The sequence below is a fragment of the Falco biarmicus genome, chromosome 17 (assembly GCF_023638135.1).
Source record: "Falco biarmicus isolate bFalBia1 chromosome 17, bFalBia1.pri, whole genome shotgun sequence".
NCBI classification, from domain to species: domain Eukaryota; kingdom Metazoa; phylum Chordata; class Aves; order Falconiformes; family Falconidae; genus Falco; species Falco biarmicus.
In genome coordinates this window covers 3,836,197-3,856,227 of record NC_079304.1, presented here as the reverse complement: position 1 = coordinate 3,856,227, position 20,031 = coordinate 3,836,197, and the positions used below count along the sequence as shown (strand labels likewise).

At 40.2% G+C, this 20,031-nt stretch overlaps 1 protein-coding gene across 3 annotated transcripts; it reads right to left on the bottom strand.

Annotated features, from left to right (window-relative positions):
- Positions 1-1,088: 1,088 nt before the first annotated feature.
- On the bottom strand, positions 1,089-17,337 carry SMARCE1 (SWI/SNF related, matrix associated, actin dependent regulator of chromatin, subfamily e, member 1). 3 transcript variants are annotated; one of them, XM_056362274.1, is made up of 11 exons: positions 17,198-17,337; positions 16,302-16,352; positions 15,738-15,781; positions 12,414-12,581; positions 10,093-10,173; positions 8,849-8,980; positions 7,082-7,253; positions 4,332-4,504; positions 3,246-3,347; positions 2,477-2,687; positions 1,089-1,647 (listed from the first exon to the last, which is right to left on the bottom strand). In XM_056362274.1, exons 2-11 carry the CDS (start codon positions 16,306-16,308, stop codon positions 1,436-1,438), a joined length of 1,302 nt encoding a protein of 433 aa, XP_056218249.1. In that variant the 5' UTR covers positions 16,309-16,352; positions 17,198-17,337; the 3' UTR covers positions 1,089-1,435. The 3 variants fall into 3 exon arrangements, with proteins under 3 accessions (XP_056218249.1, XP_056218250.1, XP_056218251.1); XM_056362275.1 differs by having other exon boundaries at positions 12,477-12,581; XM_056362276.1 differs by lacking the exon at positions 12,414-12,581.
- Between the last annotated feature and the right edge of the window lie 2,694 nt (positions 17,338-20,031).

Sequence of the window (20,031 nt, the reverse complement as noted above, 5' to 3'; positions counted from 1 at the left end):
AAAGACCAAAAGCATTTAAAAAGCATTACCATCTGATATACCCACTATTCCATAAAAACATACCAGTTTCTTGAAGCATATGCATCATGTGTTCTCTTGGAGTTGTAAAGTCACAAAACTGCTTGTATCTGTTGTTGCAATTAAGTGGTTTTCTTCATTAGGGTTTTTGCTTACCTATATAGGGCAAAATGTGGCATTTTCAGTACATTTGTTGAGTTCCCAAAGGTTTTGGAAGCTCATGGCAAGCAAAACTACCATTTTTTACCATTTGTGCTCATGGCAAGCAAAACTACCATTTTTTACCATTTGTGCCTTATTGGTGACTGTTCCCAGAGAACGTGTAGCTGTCCTTTGTACTCTGCTGTATCTCTGGCTGGGGTCATACCAGGGTATCTTAGTGGCAAATAAGGAGTTAATTGGTAAAGAAAAGCAAAAGACTTGTTGAAAAGAATCCTGCATGACAGAAATAAGTCATTTACTTCAAGAAGACTCCACTCAGCCCTTCGGAAATGGATGTCCTGAAACGCTGCCTGCAGAACATGAGCCTCCATCACTGTAGAACAGCTACTCTAGAAAAAGACAACAAAGATTACACCAAAAAACCCCACCTTAGACCAAGTCTTTCAGGCTTACTCAGGAGCACTACTCGTGAGGACCAAAAGCTTTCTTTCAAAGCAAAGATCTGGGCAGCTGCAGCAGATGTTCTCACTGGCCAGAGCTGAAGCAGCAGCGGTATCGCAGGCTAGGCCTGCTGCGGGGCGGTTTGGTTTGGTTAGGGCCAGGAAATGCTCTGGGTTTTATAGGCATCATGTCTGTTTAATGCAAAGGCTGACTTTAAGATGTCTCAGCAGTACTCTAGAACTCTCTAGAAAGCGAGTGGTAGTAACCATCTTTGTGATCTGTGCCACTTCATCAGCCCCCATGACCACAGCACCAGCATCCTGGCTGCAGAGCAGTGCTGGGCTAACTAGGTGTGCTGCGGCAGGGGCAGCCAGCCCCTCTGTGAAGCCAGGTCAGGGGGCCGAGGTGACACACATCTGCATCGTGTTCCAGCCACAAATGAACACAAGGGTCTTTGAGAAATCACATTTTCACTGTGGTAATGTAACTAGAAGAAAGGGGGAAGGCCTGATTTCTAATACAAAACCCAACGCTATCTTTCTAAGGGAGAAATCCCAAGCAATAGTAAATATCTCTCCACATGGTAACAGCTGCGTTTACAGACACACGAGGTTTTCTCTTCTGTCTGTTGTAAAGAGTTCCTTTGCCTCTAAAGGCCCCTTTAAGTTGCAATGCTGATAATCTGACACATTATTAAAACCCAGTATCCTTTGGAGACAAGTGATACAGGCAAGGAAGATACAAAAGGCGCATTATCACATTTTGAAATCAAACCAGTACTTCATTAAAAAAGACACATGAAACGAGTCAGTATTTATTCTTTCTTCTCACTATCCTCAGTGATAGGGTCTGCAGGAGGCTCTTCAACTGTTGCACTGTTGCTTTCCGAACCAGTGTTGCTGTCACTGGTTCCCTCCTCTGCAGTGCTATCGACCCCTTCTTGGCCACTCTCCTTATCGTCTGGGGTAGATGTTCCTTCTTCACCATTCTGCTGATTTTCTGTGCTCTCTTCTGGGTGAGGCTCTTCTGTAACAAGATATTTCTCAGTGTCATCTACATGCCACTACATTTTGCTTGTGCAATTAGAATTTAGGAAGAAACTGAAACTGTCATACATATGAGTACTCCACAGCAGTTATTTCTGTCACCTAGAACATGCAGCGACAGGCACAGCTCTGAAAGACCTTTCGGAGCTCAGGATATGCATGGTCCTGCTGCACGGCATCCTGAAAGTCACCTGCAGCTGCCTGACAGCCCAAGTCCAGCCACAAGAAAGCAAGGGGCCTTGTTAAACCAGCAGCACTAGAATTCAACGCCTTTGGTCCCCTCTCCCTTTCACTCATGCTGTTACAGCAATGACTCACTGAGATACTGGCTGCTGATATGCTTAAATACAATCATATTTTCTAGTGTCACAGTACACAACACAAAAAAGCCTGCAAATCAGCTCATAAGAGCAGCATGGACAGAAGTGCTGTTTATCATCATCTTTGCTAGATGTTGACACTGGGACAAGTAAACTCTTGCAGCTGCTCCTAGCTAAGCAACCTCCGGAAGACGAGTTAGGCTTAGAAAGCTTCCCCTCGCCTTGGGTACATTATACACAAAGCATTACACAGGACTTTGTGGCATCTTATCCTCTCCACTTTTTAAAAGGAGCAATTTAATGAGAAGCAAGCGAACACTGGATTTCACCAAGTTGAAGTTAACTATTCTGAATGTGGTTCTTCTGAAGCTTTTCTTCCTATTAACAGCAAAAATACAGGGCACTACTGTTGGCTAAGCTGAGCCTCTACAGAGATATTTTAATGCTGATCCTTCGAGGATTCTGAAGCTGGTCTTCAAATGCAGTTACCTGTCTCCATTGGAGCACTCTCCTCTTCTTTCTTCTCCTCTATCTTGTTAGCTGCCTGTTCTTCCTCAGCTGCTATGTTATTTTGACTGCGTTCGGCTTGTTCAGCTGCTTCTTTTTCCCTTTCCTCCTGCCTCTTGCGAGCTTGTTCCTCGGCTTGAGCAATTTCAGCTGCAATTTTTTCCATATCCACTTCCACCTTCAAACTGCATAACTAGAAATTAAAAAAGGAGAGCGCCTTTACTACCTCAGTTACATTGAAAAACATCAGTGAAACCCAATTATGAGTTCAATATTTCTACACGCAGCATACTACTTTTCATTTGACAAAGTTCATATTAAAAGCTTCAGTAACTAGGGAAGGAGACACATGCATGTTAACAAAAATAAAAAAAAAAAGAAGGGGGTGGGGGAAGGGGGATAAATAAACAAGGTAAACTTTGTTTGAATGCAGCCAAGGACAGAGCAGCATGTTCTCCACAGCGGCTCTAGGCCACATTCCTCGAGCTGATCTCTAGCAAACTCAAGCAGCGAAGCCTGAAGGCACTTCTAAACTGTACTGGCTGAATGTCACCACTACAGGTCACTGAAGGAGCACGAAATAATGCAAACACTGTGTGCTTTCCAACACCCACACACTAGGACACTGCAGTCATCAGTTGTGTAATTATACATAATTGAACACAGAACTAAACAGAAGTGGGTACAGCACTTGGACAGATGGGTAACTAGCAGATTCCTCTGAGCAAGTGGAAAAAAGCAAAAGCTGTACCCTTTTAAGCTCGTTGTTAAATGATTCTGTGCTTTCCAAAAACTTCCTCTTCTTTTCCTGGTGACGCTCTTCAATTTGCAGAAGCTCTGCTTCTAGTTTACGCTAGAAATGAAATAAATGGTAAGAACTTTAGTATTCAGTCATCTGAAGAACTGGACAAAGTTCACAGCTATGTATAAAAATACTTAGACCAATATTTTAAAACACACTCATATAATACATAAACATCCTTATGCCTTCTTTGATCTAATACCCAATAGCTAAGAAGCGCATGAGTAATTCAGGATTGGCTAGGCATAATATAAATTAAAAATACTACGTACTTGAGGACAATCTTCCAGCACATAATTACGAATTTTCTTTCATATTACATACCCCATAGGTATATAAACACACCTTTGCCACACCAATTACATTCTCGAAAGCAGAAAGACCACAATTCAAAGGAAAGAAGGGATACCACCCTCCTCCACCCTCAGTATCTTTTGTTAATTAAAAAAAATGCAACAAATCTCTAACTAATTCCAGTGTCTTAGTTTTCTTCACCTACATGTAGACTGACTATACTGACAGGGTTCTTTTGTTAACATGCGTGTTTGGAAAATGTAGGCATGTGCCCAGTCAATGCTACATGAAACGTGCAAGAGTAACCTCACTAGATTTCTTTGTATGCATTTCACTTTCATTAAAAGACGTTACAATAGGTATGATTTACTGTAATAAAGAATCTTTACAAACAAGATTCTGAGTCATGTAAGTCACCCGTAAGTCACAACTCTACCAGTGCCTATTACACAGGACACTTACTCTACATACAGAGGGTTATGCATAACAAAGAACTATGGAATAGTTATGATATCCTAAAAACCAAAATACTGTTTTTACCAGGATTCTCAGTAACAAAACAGCACAGAAGGTGAAGCCTCCCATCTTACAACTCCCAAGAAAATCCAGAGATTAGCTATTTGAGTGTACAGAACACTGACATCCAACAAGAATAGTCATGTAGATGATCAAACGATCCGAGACTTGGAGTTCCGCCCAACACCATTACGTTTTAGCTGCCTTCACATAATTTATTTTTACCTGATGAACCATTAAAGATTGAACCTGGCGTTTAAGAACTTGCATTCTGGCTGTTGTGACAACAGACCGGACATCGGGCACCACACTTTCACTCAGTATCTCACTGATGAGACGATGGTTTCTTTGGAAACGAGCTGTGGCTGTGTGCTTCATAGAAAATCCATCGTCGTAATCTGAAACAAAGAGTTTTAAGTGTAACTGCTTTAATTCCACAAAATGCGTACCAAGTCTAATGACACCATACCCACATTACCACTAATTTAAAACAAAATGAGCCCCTTAACACCGGTTGCTGTCGTGTCACAAGGTTCATACTAATGAATATAGATCAGGTTATCAGGAAAAGACAACATGAGGATAGCACACCATTTACACTGGCACAGTTGTAACAGCTATGACTTTACAAGCATTTCCCACATGTCTGAAATCTTGGATTGACCTAGTTATTTACTGTGTTGCTTTCCACATTTCCAGAGTAAGAGGGACTATTAATACACTGAATTTAAAAAAAAAATATTCCTGATTAATCATGTTACCAGCACATTATGCAGTGCAAAATATCAACAGAAGAGTGACTCCTTCACAAATAACCTTTGTAGCACAGATCAAAAGAGACTTGTGTTTTTGAAACACTGAGGAATGAAAACATGAAGTAGTGATACATGTTTACTTGCCACTGAAAATTCACAGTAGTGTATTAAAAGCATTCAGTTATTTTTAAGTAAACATAGTTCTCTAAAGAACAAGTTACTGAAAAGAAAAATACACTTCAGGAGAAGTACACAAGCACACGTGTCATGTCTGGTCTCCTTATAAGCTTCTTGCAGAGAAAAGAAATTAAAGGAAACCCAACAGGAACTAAATTCTCTTCTCTGACAAGCATCTACAGGATTCACTACAAAGAGCTAAAAAAATTACAGGTCAAGGATTTTTTTTCTTCTCTGTGATCAAATTAAAGGAATTTCCAACTTATGGCAAGATACTGGACTTCTGACAATTTTTAACGTAGTCACAGAATGTAACAAAACTACAGCATTATGGATTTTACAAGGACTCATTTTAAAAGTAAGATTCTTTTCTTCTGCTTTGCAGCATCAAACTGAATGTTTTTCTGTATCTAGCAGCACTCAAAAGCTTCCAGCCCATAGAAGACAGAAATCTTTCTATTATTTCTTCTACACTTTTTCAAGGAAATGATGCAAAGCCTTTCAACATAATAAAAATCAAAACACAGCCTGCAGCTTTGGTATCAAGAGCCTATCTACAAAACAGACTCCAAAATATTCAAGTCAAACTAATTAGAACCTGAAGCATGGTAATTAAATAGCATTAAGTACTGGGGAGGAAACAAACTCAGAAGAAACTTATGAAGTACAATTCATATTTAGCCGAGTATTACAATCAGGTAGGCAACAGGTATGAATTATCATCCAGAATGATGTCCTGTAGAAAAGTCCAGGAGAAGAAGAAAAAGAAGTCTTCCTAATGGAGATCCCTCTCCCAACTATTCACAGATATCATAAGGAGAATTCTAATGTATCATGCCAGAAAGTATTATGAAAGAAGATAGCTACTTTAATGGAAGTCTGTCTCCTTTATTTCTAAGTGTTATGTTCAAGTGCTCGTTGAGGTATCTGACTAAATAAAGCAAAAAGAGAAAGACAGTGGATGACAACAGATTTGCAAGAGACAAGTATTAAGCACATTGGTCTCCTTAGAATTGGGCCTTTGTCCTCTTAGCAAGATCCCTTTTATGCTAAAGGCTCTTGATCCCAGTGCCGGGCAGGATCTGTCAGAAGCAAATTTCCATCACAAAACCCAACTTGCTGTTTTGTCCCAGATGTAAACAGATGCAACTTGGGACCTGGTACAGCTGGTTCTGGCCGAGTTCATCTGGCTCAGGTAGCACCAAACAGAGTTTGAAGTCCCAAAATGCCAGCTACCTGAACACTAAATATTATCTATATAGATTTTGGAGTTACTTCACAGTGGGGAAAGTGCTGCTTGTCATGAGCTTTATCTCAAGGGTGTGCTTTTACAAGGAAGAAGGAAAAAAAAAAAAAAAAAAAAGGGTGTAACTGACTGAGTACATTTTTCACCCTCACACCCTCAGGTTTCAACAAGTATTTGACCATGAATGTAGAAAGCAGACATTAGGTATGTGAGCGAGTTTTCCCACTGGGTGGGGTGCACTTCCTTGCAGTCAAATAAACTTTCAGATTTTTCCTCATCAACTTGTCAACAGCAAGGGTAACTTATTTTCTAAACAATCTCAAATGACAGTTGTTGAACACATTCAAAGTTCAGGTGCTCTTAATCATACCAAAACTCTGCCTATCAGAATTATGTGCTTCTGGTAATAAAAGCACAAAACTCCATTCAAGCTGGATTAAATCAGGCAGCTAAGCCTTTTACAGTGCATATGTTAAAGCCATTACAGAATTTAAGCAGACTTATTTGTTTTGAATTGTAAGCATTATTTCACACATAATTAAGGGTTGGAATAACTTTTATCGCTGGCTTGCCACCTTAGTTTTTGGAAACAGATAAAGTCAGCTGTTAGCTGTATGAAATAAAAAATGATTATGAAAAATCAGTATTAAAGGTATCAAAACAGAAACGAAGTCACATTAAATGTTGTGAAAGCTGTACACTGGTAGTTTTGCGTATCTGGCATCCATTTCTCTATCCTGTCGGTCCTGTAATGAGACTGCCTCACTGGATGTGCATACAAATTCCCTTCTGCTTACCATCGGGGTCTTCTGCTGGCTGTATACTCATGTAAGGTTCACCTTTCTCCATGCGTGACTGCCTTTGCCGGCTTTCTTCTTCCAACGCAGCCTCAGCACGACTTTTTGCGTTGATGTAGGCAAGGTATGCAGGAGAGTTATGGTAGGCCTTCATGGACTCATTGTACTCTATCTGAAATGTGACCAATATTGTTTGATTGCACCATTGGACGGTTTCAGACTTGACATAACTGCAGTCTGTATAACCCACATTGTAGTTATACAGCCAAAGCGATTTTGAATCATCTGGCTGATACACAGACGACCATACTCAGTCTCTCAAGTCGTTCTTTTTACAGATTAGAACTTCTTGCACAGTCATTCATGTTTTAAAAATACTAGCTGGGCTTTTAGTAGTTTTTTTTTTCCCAGTTTTAGTATCTGAGAAGTCTTAGGATAGCTTTGGTTTTTGAGATTTAAAAAAATCAAACATCTCAGAACAAGGTATTTATGATCAGATGAACTCTGTTAAAGTAAAAAAAAATGAATTAACTTTAAATACTCTCAATAATTCTCTGGAATTCTAACTAGATCTCTGATTCTGATTTCTTCTCTTTCCTTACTGCAGTATGTCATGAACCAGTTTTCAGAATAACTTATGATTTTTCCGTTCTTTGATCCATCCCCACACTGGGACGATACAGAGTGCTGCAGCCAGACTACTGTCGCCTCCTGGTAGCAGGACTGCATCACTATTTGCACCTTCTTTGAAGTATTTTTCCCTTTGAATTGCTTTCTTTAATCTCACTTTCAAAATCTGCCAAGTCTAGATTTTGTACAGTGATTGGAAATATTGCCAATGAAAAAAAGAGATATAACCTACGATATTGTTAGAAGTACCTAAATGTCTTGTTCTTTTTATGATTAGGCCTGGAATCCTTCTACCTAGGCACTGTAAAAATATAAACAAGACGGCCCCTGCCCCAAGGAGCTTACAATCTAAACATCATTACCAAGTTAAAAAATAGGATATTTTTTTTTTTCAACTAAGAGCATCTGGCTTGGAAGTACTTCTCTACTGACTTGGAATAAAACCAGCTTAGATTTGACCAGGTTATACACAGCCTCAGATGCTTACTAGGTTTAAGCACAACACAGCAGCTGGACAATTTTCCCTTTGTACTTTAGGATCACAGTAACAGTCTTGTAAAGGTCCTCAACACTTACCAACCTAGACATGAGGTAGCTGTCATCTTTTGTCATTAAGACCAATAAAACCCAAACAAAACCACAAGAAAAGCCTAAAAGTGGTAGCATGTAGCATTTTTCTATTAAGAAACAAAACACTATGCCATAGCGTGGAGTTATACCAGATCACACCATGAAAACCAAACCCTATGTGACTGGAAGTCTTTTACGAACACATTCATGACAATAGCAGAAGTTGCAGAGCACCAGTTTTGAAAGAGGATTTTGGTGTTGAGACAATCTTTTCAATACTGATGTTGTACAATCAAATCCGTTCATTAAACAGTTAAAATCGACACTCAATTATAAATACTTCATTTTGAATTAGGTCTAAAAACTGACCAGTCACAGTTGATGTACAGTTATTTTTTTAAAAAAAAAAAATCTAAAAGACGTGTCAGGACATACTTCCATTTAAGTTACATACAGGGGTCTCGTGAATGCCTCATACACCACTGCATGGGTAAGATGAATTTTTCTTCTCAGACCAGTTCCTAGAAGAATCAGCTGTAATAAACATCCCAGATTTCTTCCATTTACCTTTTCAGCTTCATATTCATTCAAATACTCTTGCTTCTCTTCATCAGTGAGATCTCGCCACATTCCTCCAATAATCTTGCCAATTTCCCATAACTTCAAATCAGGATTGGACGCCTTCACTTGGTCCCAGACCTTAACAGAAACAGCTGGAGCTTTACTAATGATATCTAAATACTTCCAAATTAAACATTTTATATTGTCATCTCAGTGTTCTTTCTGGAATCACCATGAAAAACAGGATTAAGTTAGGTATGAGTCTGGCTAAACTATTTCGATTATTTTCTGGGGCAGGAAGTCAGTAGGAAGCCATCTACTGAAACAGGCAATTGCTGAAATGGCTTTGGTTTCATGAGAATATTGCCTTTAACCCTCTTAATTCTCTTCTTAAATGCACATCGCTGCATCTCTGGGAAAAAAAAATGCTACTGAGTAAACACATCCAGCAGTAGATTATGATAAAGAGCACTGAGCTTTTCAGATCAGTATGTAACATTTCAAAATTTTTTCAGTCTTGCTGATCAATTTGAGTTCCAACAAGTTCTGACTCCACCAAAAAAGTTTCTAACTTTATAGGGAAAAAAAAAGGAGAGCTGCCAGTGTTATTTCTTGCTGCGCCACTTGACTTTTATTTTTTTGTTGATGTTTTTTTTGCCTAAGACAGACATGCTGGTAAAGATACTTTACCAGAAGTGGAAGAAATTCCTTCTGGCTCACCCGCTTCAGACAGGCTGACATGCCCTCCCCATGCCCCATCAGATTTCAGACTCCACAAGAGTCTCTCTCCTACTTTCTGTCAAACAGTTCATAGAATAGCGAAGTAAACGTTGCCACAGGCTAGGTTGGTGAAGGAGAACATGCAAAGTCCACTCATTGCTACTCTTCAGTCCAGCTACAGCACTGTACCAAGCCCAGTATACCGCAAGGAATACTTCCTTTATATAAAAAAGTTCTGTCAGTAAGTCACAGGAACTTCTGAATGTGGCAGGGTGGATCCTTGTCAGCAGAGACAGTGGTAGTAATTATCATTTTAGAGAAATCTTTTCCCCCCAGAAATTGGCAACTGTATGAACAGACTACTGCTTTATCCTGAAGGGCAATGCATCTGTACTTTACAATTCCCTTAAAAGAATGTGCAGGCTGTTAGAAGTAAAAGTTTAGAAGCTGAAACTAAGATAACAGCAATTAATTGTTAGCACATACGAACACTAACTTTTATTGTTACTTGTTTGACACTGTATACCCACCTTCCGGCTGTACCTCATGTAGGGCATCAGGGGCTTGTCTGGGGGTTTGGGGGGCTTTGGGATGGTAATACCAGAGGAAGCCTATAAAAGAACCGAATAAATCCATTCGTTAATGTGATCGCTGGACAGTTTCTACACACACTACTTCTGGAAAACACTCATTCTTGTGCAGTTAACATAAACCAGCCACACACCCACACCCACCAAGAGAAGCGAGCAACATCACAAAAAATAAAATCACCCAAACTGTGAACAGGTATTAACTAGAGCGGGTCCTCACAGTAATATTTTTCCAATCTTTGTCCTTTTATCTGTAAGTTTACAGAGTAGTAACTAGATAAATCTTCAAAAAGGCTCCATATTCTTAAAACTGAAATAGACAGCTTAGGAGTTTACATAGAAACACCAATCCCAGCAGGTTGTTTTTCTCACTTCTGATGAGCAATTTATTTTACCTGTTTTGACAAATTTAACAGGGCTACCGTACAGGTGAAAAGAGATAAAGTCTAAGATCATGAAGTTTGAGACATTCATTTTAGTAATGTATTTTTCAGCAAAATTTGTCAGTGGCAATTTGGAGCCAATTAAACTACTCGTTGTAAAAGGAAAACCCTACGCAACTGAGCTGTAAATGTGCGTATTATTTGCATCCAACCTGCACTGAATTGTCCAAATTAGCCTGTAACATCCTTCTGTGCCCTTATCTTCCTTCAGGTCTGTACACTGTCAAGCCTGCTGCTTGCACTAAATCAAGGACACTAAGCACTAACTCTTGCTGATGGAAAGTTGTTGCATCCCCTCTTGTCCACTCAATCTCCAAAACACCTGACAGGGTTTTTCTCCCAAAGTAGTGCAGTAACATCACAGCCCCTGCCAGCTGCAGGTTCTGAAAACCTCCACTCTTCAAGCACTTGCACATGCGAGGAGTTCTACTGTATTAAGTGGGAGCATTTTCATAAAAATATAAAGCAGCTGCAAGATCTTTCAAGACTACAGCCACAGATAAGCAAATACTTGTATTTGGCCAAGAAGGCTCATGTCATGTATTCAGCTTTCAAGTTTTTCCTCTTGATACTTTTTGTTTTGCTGAACTTATGGAGCTCTATGAAACAATGCATACAGGATTGTGTATAAATAATGTACATGAGGTATATGCATTACCAAAATGTATACATATATACACATACAGATGGATTTGAAAAACATTAACGGAAATTGTTTAATGCTTTTAAATTAACAGGAATTTAAAGACACCATACATATATAGATATATGCATGGCAGAGAAAGCTGTATATGCTTATGACATACAGAAACAATGAAAGTTCTCAGACAAAACCTAACTTATTCTTGTATAAGGAAAAAAGTATATATTCAGACAGTACGTTCAGTCAAGTTCCAGCTTGTACGGGGAAGGTCTCTTCTGTAAAAGTTTTTAATAAACTAGATGAACTTCATATATGAAGTTTGAAAGAAGATTTATATGAGAGACATTTAAAAAAAACCTGAAACACTTCAATAAAAGCACCACATATTTGTTATTTGAGAAACCTTTATATCACGTTGCAAGCTAATCAAATATTTTGATGTAAAGTTTTACATGAAAAACCTTAAAAGTTCTGAGAATTACAGAAACTTTTTTTAAAAAAACAACAGGGATTTACTCTATTTCTGTTGTGTTAGTTACAAGAATGTTACACTTCCACAGTCCATTTTTGTTTCCTAACTGCATCCAACACTCAGGACTATACCTGTATTTGAAAGGATCACTTGACTCCATCTCACTTTGTTTTCTCCAAGAAAAATGAATGGAACATCCATTTTCCACACGCTGACAAGAGTACATAAAATCTGAAATAATTCTGTTCTTCTACACTTGAAAAAAAAGATTTCTGAACTTGGGACCTTGTAGTTATTACCAGACTAGGACTAGAAAGAAAAATAAAGGCTTGCACTTCCAGCATGGCTCAACAGTACGACGCAACTACTATCAACGAACTCTGGCTTGCAAAATGTTCTCCTTATTTTTGTGCCAATAAATCTCAATAAAATGAGCAGTTCCCTCCCTCCAAGAATTTGCACCCACACTACAGAACTTTTCCCTAAGCATGCAGTGGTCACTGAAGACCACAGACTGTCTTTTTGAAGTTCTGCATCATACATGATTACCACATTTTTTTTTTCTCTGCTGAGTAGAAGTCCATTTTCCTGCAAAAGGTTTCAGAGTGAAAGGAAAGGGGGGTAGGGGGTGGGAAATAAGAATCAGAAGTACTTTTTTGTTTTATAAAGAAGTGGCAGCAGCCAAGACTCAGAAGAACCTAACTCTAAAGCCATTTCTGGTCAATTCCTGTTGTTTGCCGGATGATGTAATAGTTGATTCTCCTACCGTGACCCGGCTGTTGGTGCCCGGGTTCCCTCCCAGCCTGTAGTTGTTGTAGGCCAGATGGCTGTATGGATTGTATCCCACAAACCCTGGTGTGCTGGGCATTTGCTGATGGAAACAAATGAGACAAAAACACGAATGAGAAATGAGCTCAAACGAGAACACAGAAATGAAAATGAACTGCAATATGGCATGCAAAAGCAACCAGAATTTAAACAAGCAAATGAGGTGTAGCAGTTGGTATCTTCTCAAGACACAAAACTTACTCCAGTATAAACCTATTAAGGAAACAGGATTTTTAAGCAAATGTGTCACTACAAATTTCTGTCTGAAGCTGGTGATTTTATTTGTTAAGTGTGTAACTCATTTAAACAAGTATCCTACAAATCCAGTTCATGGCTAATAAAATTTTCCAACATAAGCCAGCAAGTGATTTGGAAAGACTCTTATATCCAAAGGGTTAAGCTTACAAGGCATCACAGCACACAGTCATCGGGCAGAAATCCTCAGTATCATTTAGTATACCAATGAATACCCCTATCTGCTTTCCCAACCAACATTGTACTGTTGATAAAAAAAAAAAAAAAAAAAAAGGGGTGGGGAGCAGCTGGAAATCTCTCTCAAAGCACCATCTGTGCACCACTACCAGTATCCAAAGACTTTACTGCTTTACTGGTGCTTTGCAAAACAAGTATTTCAGGGAACTGGGATTAGAAAGCTGGGAGAGAAGACAATTCACAGAGATATGCTTCTGTTAAGAGGTAGGCTGCAGTCTGACAAGAGTTGAGGGACCTGCAGTAAGATCTACAGGTCAGAAACTATAAACTAGTCTTAACAGATCACCAAATCCAAGACAATTTAAAAGGATAATCAGTAAATCTTCATTCTTGAAAGTGGATCGATTCATTCTCACCTCAGTAACGTAGAAAGATCTAATTTTTTTAATTTCTTACCCATCATCTACAATCAAGTTATCAGAAGGTATTCCTGTATTCCCCTCCTCACATAAATCTCTCCTGCCTTCTTCCATTACCCCCCACTTCCCAATCAAATTCTGTTGGAAACAAATGGATCAACCATTTAATAGTAATTGTGATCGAGTCCTGACTGTGGTGGTCCCGTCATTCCATTAGGATTCATGATATCCTGTAGTGTTTCTAGACATTTAAGTGTTGTCCACACAGTGTCCCACGCTTTAGCAGCACTTTGGCTCTAGTAAGAAACACATTCTAACAGTCTTTAAAGTTATCTGCTGATGGGCCCGTTCTAGATTACGGTTACAAAAATTCTGCAAATAGGTTCAGGATTCCAAGAACCAAGGTTTGACAAATACAAACACTGAACAAAAATAACCCATAAGCTAAACTACATTAACTTTTGAAGCTTTCAAGTATATGTAGACACGCTGAAGTTAAGTTTATTTCTAAACATACAAATACAGAGTAAAATTATCCCTTAACAGTCAGGCTTCAAATATATGTTTTGTTGCCAAACTTTTAAAACCTCAGTCACAGCAGTTGACATTTACTCAATCTGTATGCCTGTGATCATGACATACACATTCACTATTTAATAAGGCGCCATTTTACTATAGTTTTCTGTATTACCATAACAAGAGGTTTTGAATAGTTGAACTACACCTCTTCAATAAAATCAGATGACAATTGTAATCTCAGTCTGCTTAATTCTTTATTTCTGCAAGACAGGATTTAAATGTTACCAGGGAACTACCTTGCATTACCTGGAGAATTTTTACTTTCAGCTATAATACTGTAGTTAGGAGAACTACTGGTATTTTGTTGACTGTAGTTACTGGAACTGGCTGTGGAAGAACAAGCAAGGTTATTTGTCTACTTTTATGACTTGTGTTAACAGAGCACAGACTATCATGTGAAGGACTGTATAAAACATAAGTAATACAGCAGATGCTTGAAAGTCAGGTAATGCATGTCACTAGTTGCGGTTTTGAAATTTGTTTCATGTACCCTTCTGAAGACTTCTGTCTTGACTAAAGAATGCACCGCATCCATATAAACTGTTTAACAACTTCCATAATCATAATCCCAAAGGAATCACACATGTACATGCACAGCTCTCGATGCAGTAATCCAGTTGTAAGGTAGATGCCATCATGTTCCTCCTAATACTGGCACAAATCTATTAAGTTGCATGCAAAAGGAAAACTCTGAACATACGCAAATAAAGTTTTATTTATGCAAATTTTTAAGAACATGACTTATATTTATACATTATATAACTTTCAAGCCTCTTTACATTTAAAATATGGCACAATAAATTTGAAGGATCACATTTCACCTAAATCCCATCCTGCAGTTTTCATCCCAGATGCAGGATCAGGGACACTACTAGCAGAGTTTTCAAGTTTCTCTGGTGAAAAAAAAAAATACCACTATAGCATCTTTGCTCATTCCTCTGTACAAAAAGACTCTTATTTTCTCATGTGAATATGTTTCTCCTAAAATGCAAGCTATTTAGAAATGTGAGCGCTACCGAAGAGATGCATTTGCTTTCAAATGCTTTCCTGACCACAGTGTACTGGTATTTTAGTACCTTTTTATACACGCATGAATACAACTAGATGCGATTCAAAGCTACTGTTCATATTTTCCTCAGTGTCATTTCATAGCATTTTAATAAATTAAAATATTTCTCATGCCACAGACCTCAAAATAGCAGTCACTTCGAGAAATCTGAATAAGACTGGCATCATGAGCATTTCATTATTCTGACCCAATAGCTAGGTTGGACTCAATCTTAAAGGCCTTTTCCAACCTAAACAATTCTATAATTATTTAACAGAATTTTGCATACTCATGCATTCCACCATAAATCAGCTTGGTACATGAAAAAATGCAGTTTGCCCATGATTTGGGCATCAGTTAAGCAAGAAGTTTTAGAACTGAACATACCAGTTTGTTCTTAAATATTACAATATATGTTGCAACCCACTGTGAATAATTTTAGACTGACTGCTTACAGAAAAAAAAGGATCTGCAGAATCTATCCTTAAAAGTGAAACAAGTTTATTCAGCTTCTCTTTCACAAACTGCTTCAGGGGGAAAAAAAAAACCCCAACAAAACAAACCCATTAATTTAAAGAGTGTATACCATATTGATAACAAAACAGAAGGAGTTTGTGTTTCCAATACAGGAAGGTAATGCAACTCCGTAATTATTACTCTGGTAAGTTATTAAAGACTGTATTACCATCTCTGTATTAATGAGAGAAATCACTATACTTACGGTTGCAGGAGCTGGGGTAGGAGGTGGGGCGTAAGATGGCCTTTCTGTTAAGATACAAATGTAAGCAATTTTTTTTTCCCCCCCTTGAAAATCTGAACTGATTTTTTTAAGGCATCTGCTGTGGCAAACATTTAAACAATTTACAAAAACAAGACAGAAATCCTACTCTCAAAGACTTTGCATTTTGCCACTGAAGAGCATAAAGCAAAGAACACAAGAGAAAAAAAATATTTAAGACCACACCATTGCTATATTGCTAGCCTTTTATTTAGGCATAAGACTGAATATGAAATCCATTTATATGTACAACAATTAAAAAGTAGTTAAGCAAAAAATGCAGTGGAACAGGATTTTGGAGAAGCTGTGGTATTTGGATTTCCTATGAAAACAATATGTCAGAAATGAGCCACAGCAAGATTTAAGGCCAAGAGTTTGGTCAGAAATTACGACATTTCACATCATTCCTTTTAACGCAAGGAATAACAGGATTATAATCACCAACAGGCTTTGCTGAACCAGCTCTTTAATTCATCAAGTTAAAGGAAGAAAAATCTGAAAACTTACTTGACATTTTGATAGGCAAATTTTCAGCCACCTGACATTATATTTGTACTTCTGAAAGACAAAAGAATATCACGCTATTAAGTATTATACCTTTGCTTCCCCAAGTCTTTGAAACTTCAGTTATTACCTTTACCACTGATTATGAAAGTGTTGCCAATTCTGAAATAAAGACAAAAGAATTTCTAAAAATTCAAGGTGTAATATCTTTGAAAAATTAGCGTGCTTTCCAAGGAATCTGGCCTTAAATAGCTGTGAAATAACTCTTGAGGTTTGCGTCCTCTTCATGTTAAAGGTTTTAAGCGTGTCTCTATGTATTTTTTCCCTTCAGAAATAAAGGGAATATACCCATTGTCCATTTCAGAAAATTAGTGTTAATGTATAAGTGACCAAAGAACATGCCCTTTACACAGCACAAAAAAAATAATAATTAAAAAACTACCGAACACAGCAGCACAGCCATGAGATTTAACCTTTCAGCAACAAGCCCATCGATGTGCATGGAAAAAGCGGTATTTTTTTGCGGCTTTTCTCTTCAGGTGCCTCCTCCGAAGCTGCAGCAGAAGTCGCCCCTCCTGCAATTCCTGGTTAGCAGCGTGCAGGGCTCTCGGCCCCGCCGCCCCCCACAGGGGTCCCCGGGCCTCACGGCCCCACTCCCGGGGACCAGCGCCGGGAAACGCCGGGGGGACGGCCGCACCCCCCCCCCCCCCCCCCCCCCCCGCCCCTCACCCACCACGACAACCGGCGGAGGACGCAGCCCGCTCAGCCGCTAACAGGGAGGAGATCAGGGCCTGCTCCCTCACCCCCTCCAGCCAGGCTGCTCCCCGGGCCACACCGTGCCCCCGGGCCTGCCCGCCTCATAGCTGCCGGGCCAGGCCGGATGGGCCGCCCCAACTCACCCGCTCCAGCGCCGGCCGCGCTCCCTTTGTTCCCCACCAGGCCGGGGCGGCGGCGAGGACGGCGCCTGCGCGCCCTGTTCCGCACTTTCGACACGTCGCCCCCGCCCTGCCGGCAGCTGGTTTCTCTTTTCAGGGGGAGGCGGCTCGCCCGCCCCGCTGCCCCTCGGGCCCCCGCTGGGCTGGGGCCTTCCCCGTAGCCTCCGGGGCCGGTGGGGCTGGAAGGGCTTGTGGCGAATCTGCGGGATGCAGGGGGCAAAGGCGATCCGGGCGCGGGGTGCGGCCCCCGTCATTACCGGGAAGGCGGTACCGCCTCACCCGGGCGGGGCGTCTTACAGGTGCTCCCGAGGCACCGCGCGGGCTCTGCCGCAGGCTCGCAGTCTCCAGCACCGCGCTTGTCCCCTTCGCGACAGTCAGGGGAAGGCGCGGGCGGGAAGCTGCCCCCCTTCACGTTCTTGTCAGCTCAGCCGAGCCACCTCCCCGCGGGGCAGCCCCCCCAGTCCCCATCCCCCCGGTGTTGGCGGGACCGGGAGAGGCGGCGGCGCCGTGTCCCGCTGGCGAATCTGCGGCGCAGAGCGGGGAGGGGGGGAGGGCGGCGCCTCACGGCCGCAGGTTTGGCGCCTTTTTCCCCTCAGAGGGAGCGCGCGGCGCCCTGAGGCGCCCGGGCTGCACAGGCGGCGGCTGGAGAAACGCTGTGGTGTAATGTGCGACTAACCCCATAAAGACAGGCGCTAAGGTCAGGTGAACGGCCCTGTGGGGAGCCCTGCGTCTGTGTAAGGGGTGAGGTGAGGTGCTGAAATAGTGGTTTGGGAATGGCATCCCTTCAGAAAAGGTTCAGCAGGATGTGGCCCTCCGTCTGGTCGTGCTTGCCGTGCCATGAGGAAAGGTGGGAGGATGCCAGTGCGTCGATGAAAGGTGTGAACAGAAGGCGGCCTAGGGGAAGCCTGTGCAGTGGTGTGAAGGCATGCTGGTCATATGGGCTATGGGAGAGATCCTAGTTTATAAATCTGTGTAGTTTATAATTTTGAACTAAGTCAGACTTGGGACAGCTAGCTGCTGAGTACAGGGGATTGTGAATTACAGAATAGACTGGAAGCAGTGGAATTACCCAGAACAATTTCTTGCAGAAATTTCTGAAGGTATCATACACAGAGGTAAAAAGCTTGCAAATACAAACTACATTACACCATATGGCTCTGATTGTGTGAGGAAGATGAAGAATTTCAGATCCCAGCATTCAGCACAGGAGTGTTTTTTGTTTTTGTTTTTGTTTTTTTTACAGTGAAAATTGTTAATGTGACTGAATTAAATATGAAAACTTAAAGTTTGGCATTGAAATTCTGTCACACAGCTAATAGGGCTGATTTCTAGACATCCATAAAGGAGGATTTTGGTGGAGCTGGTGAATGTGGCAGCTGAAGGAAAGCCAAACAGATGATACCAACCAAACCTAAAAATACAGCAGAAGGTGAAAAGGAAAACTGAATATGATACCGGGTTGCTGCAAGTCAGGCCCATTTCTTCTTGATGCCTACGTTTTGGGCCTTTTTGCTTTCGTTCTTAAATCAACCATATTTTTAGGATCAAGTATAGAGACAAGAACACTGCTCTCATCTGCCTATAGTGTGCTGTCTGTGGCCACAATGGAAGCCTGTTGACATGCAGCAGAATAACCTATGACTTCCGTATGATAATTAAAGTAAGAATTGAAAAGATTCCTCAGTCAACCAGCCAAATATGTCTCTTTAGTCTACCAGTTCCACCTGTGCAGAATATTTGTAAAGAGAAGGTGAGAAAATACTTGTTAAGAGGTGAAAAATAACCTGTTTTTTCCTCTGGTTTTGACCGCTTCATTCATTCATCTCTAGTTTATTAATAACTTGGGTTTGTTGATAGTGTTAAAATGCATTTAATGTTGTTAGTTTTAAAATAAATTCTAAATTTGTGCAGCCTTTGAAACACTTATTATGATGTTCAAGTACATTTACTGATACTCACTTTCCATGATAATAGTTCTGAATCATTGTGTATTTTTGAAGCCAGCAATGTTTTCCTTACTTTGGTTTATGAAGGTTTTTTTACTTCACTATCTAATTTCCATGCTGTGATAGTGAAAGATTTTGCCTGTGTACACCTTTTAATATACAGTATCACATAAGTAGTGTTACTGATTTAATAGGGCTGTTTATACTGCATCGTGCTAACCAGGGGGCTCTAAATAGTTGGCTCTTATCCAACTGTTTTAATTAGCAGCAATTTCATAAGCTTTGTAATGCAGACATATATTCACTGTAAAGTAGGTTGAGACAATGAAACTTGTTTTTACATCAGACATTTGCAGGTATTACAAGGCAGTAGCTCAGCTGATACAAATTAGCAGCACAGAAGTGAAGAATTCTTTGTCATATTATCAAGCTTCAGTGTTAATGGTTTTTAAATTAAGCTTTAAAATGATGTAAAATCAGGGTGAGGTTTTATTGTGAATATTTTTTTCTATGCCTGACACTACTGGAAGTGCAAGTAGTTTAAGAACAGAAGAGTAAGCTCTTTACATTTGAAGAGGTGGAATTTGTGAATAACACAAAAGATAGCTATGTTCTGTAAGGGGAGAAAACAGTTAAAACCAGGATGCACACCTGAACCAGGTCTAGAGTAGCAGCAGTTCTTAATGCAGCTAATGAAGTCAGTGTCAGTAGGTCCCACGTGAAGAAAATAGCCCTGAGCAGGCAAGAGTGGGCTGCTTATAGAATGTTTGTGTTAACAGAAACAGCTATTAAACTGCAGTCTATTTTTTTCCCTTAGAGCATCCATCGGGTTTCATGGTCTTAAAATAGTGT

Bases quoted from the DNA above. Each gene is read 5' to 3' on its own strand.
- SMARCE1 (XM_056362274.1), bottom strand. The intron at 7,254-8,848 runs GTAAATGGAAGA...GTCACATTTCAG, and splicing joins ATGAATATGAAGCTGAAAAG to ATAGAGTACAATGAGTCCAT. The intron at 2,688-3,245 runs GTACAGCTTTTG...TTTAATTTCTAG, and splicing joins TTAACAACGAGCTTAAAAGG to TTATGCAGTTTGAAGGTGGA.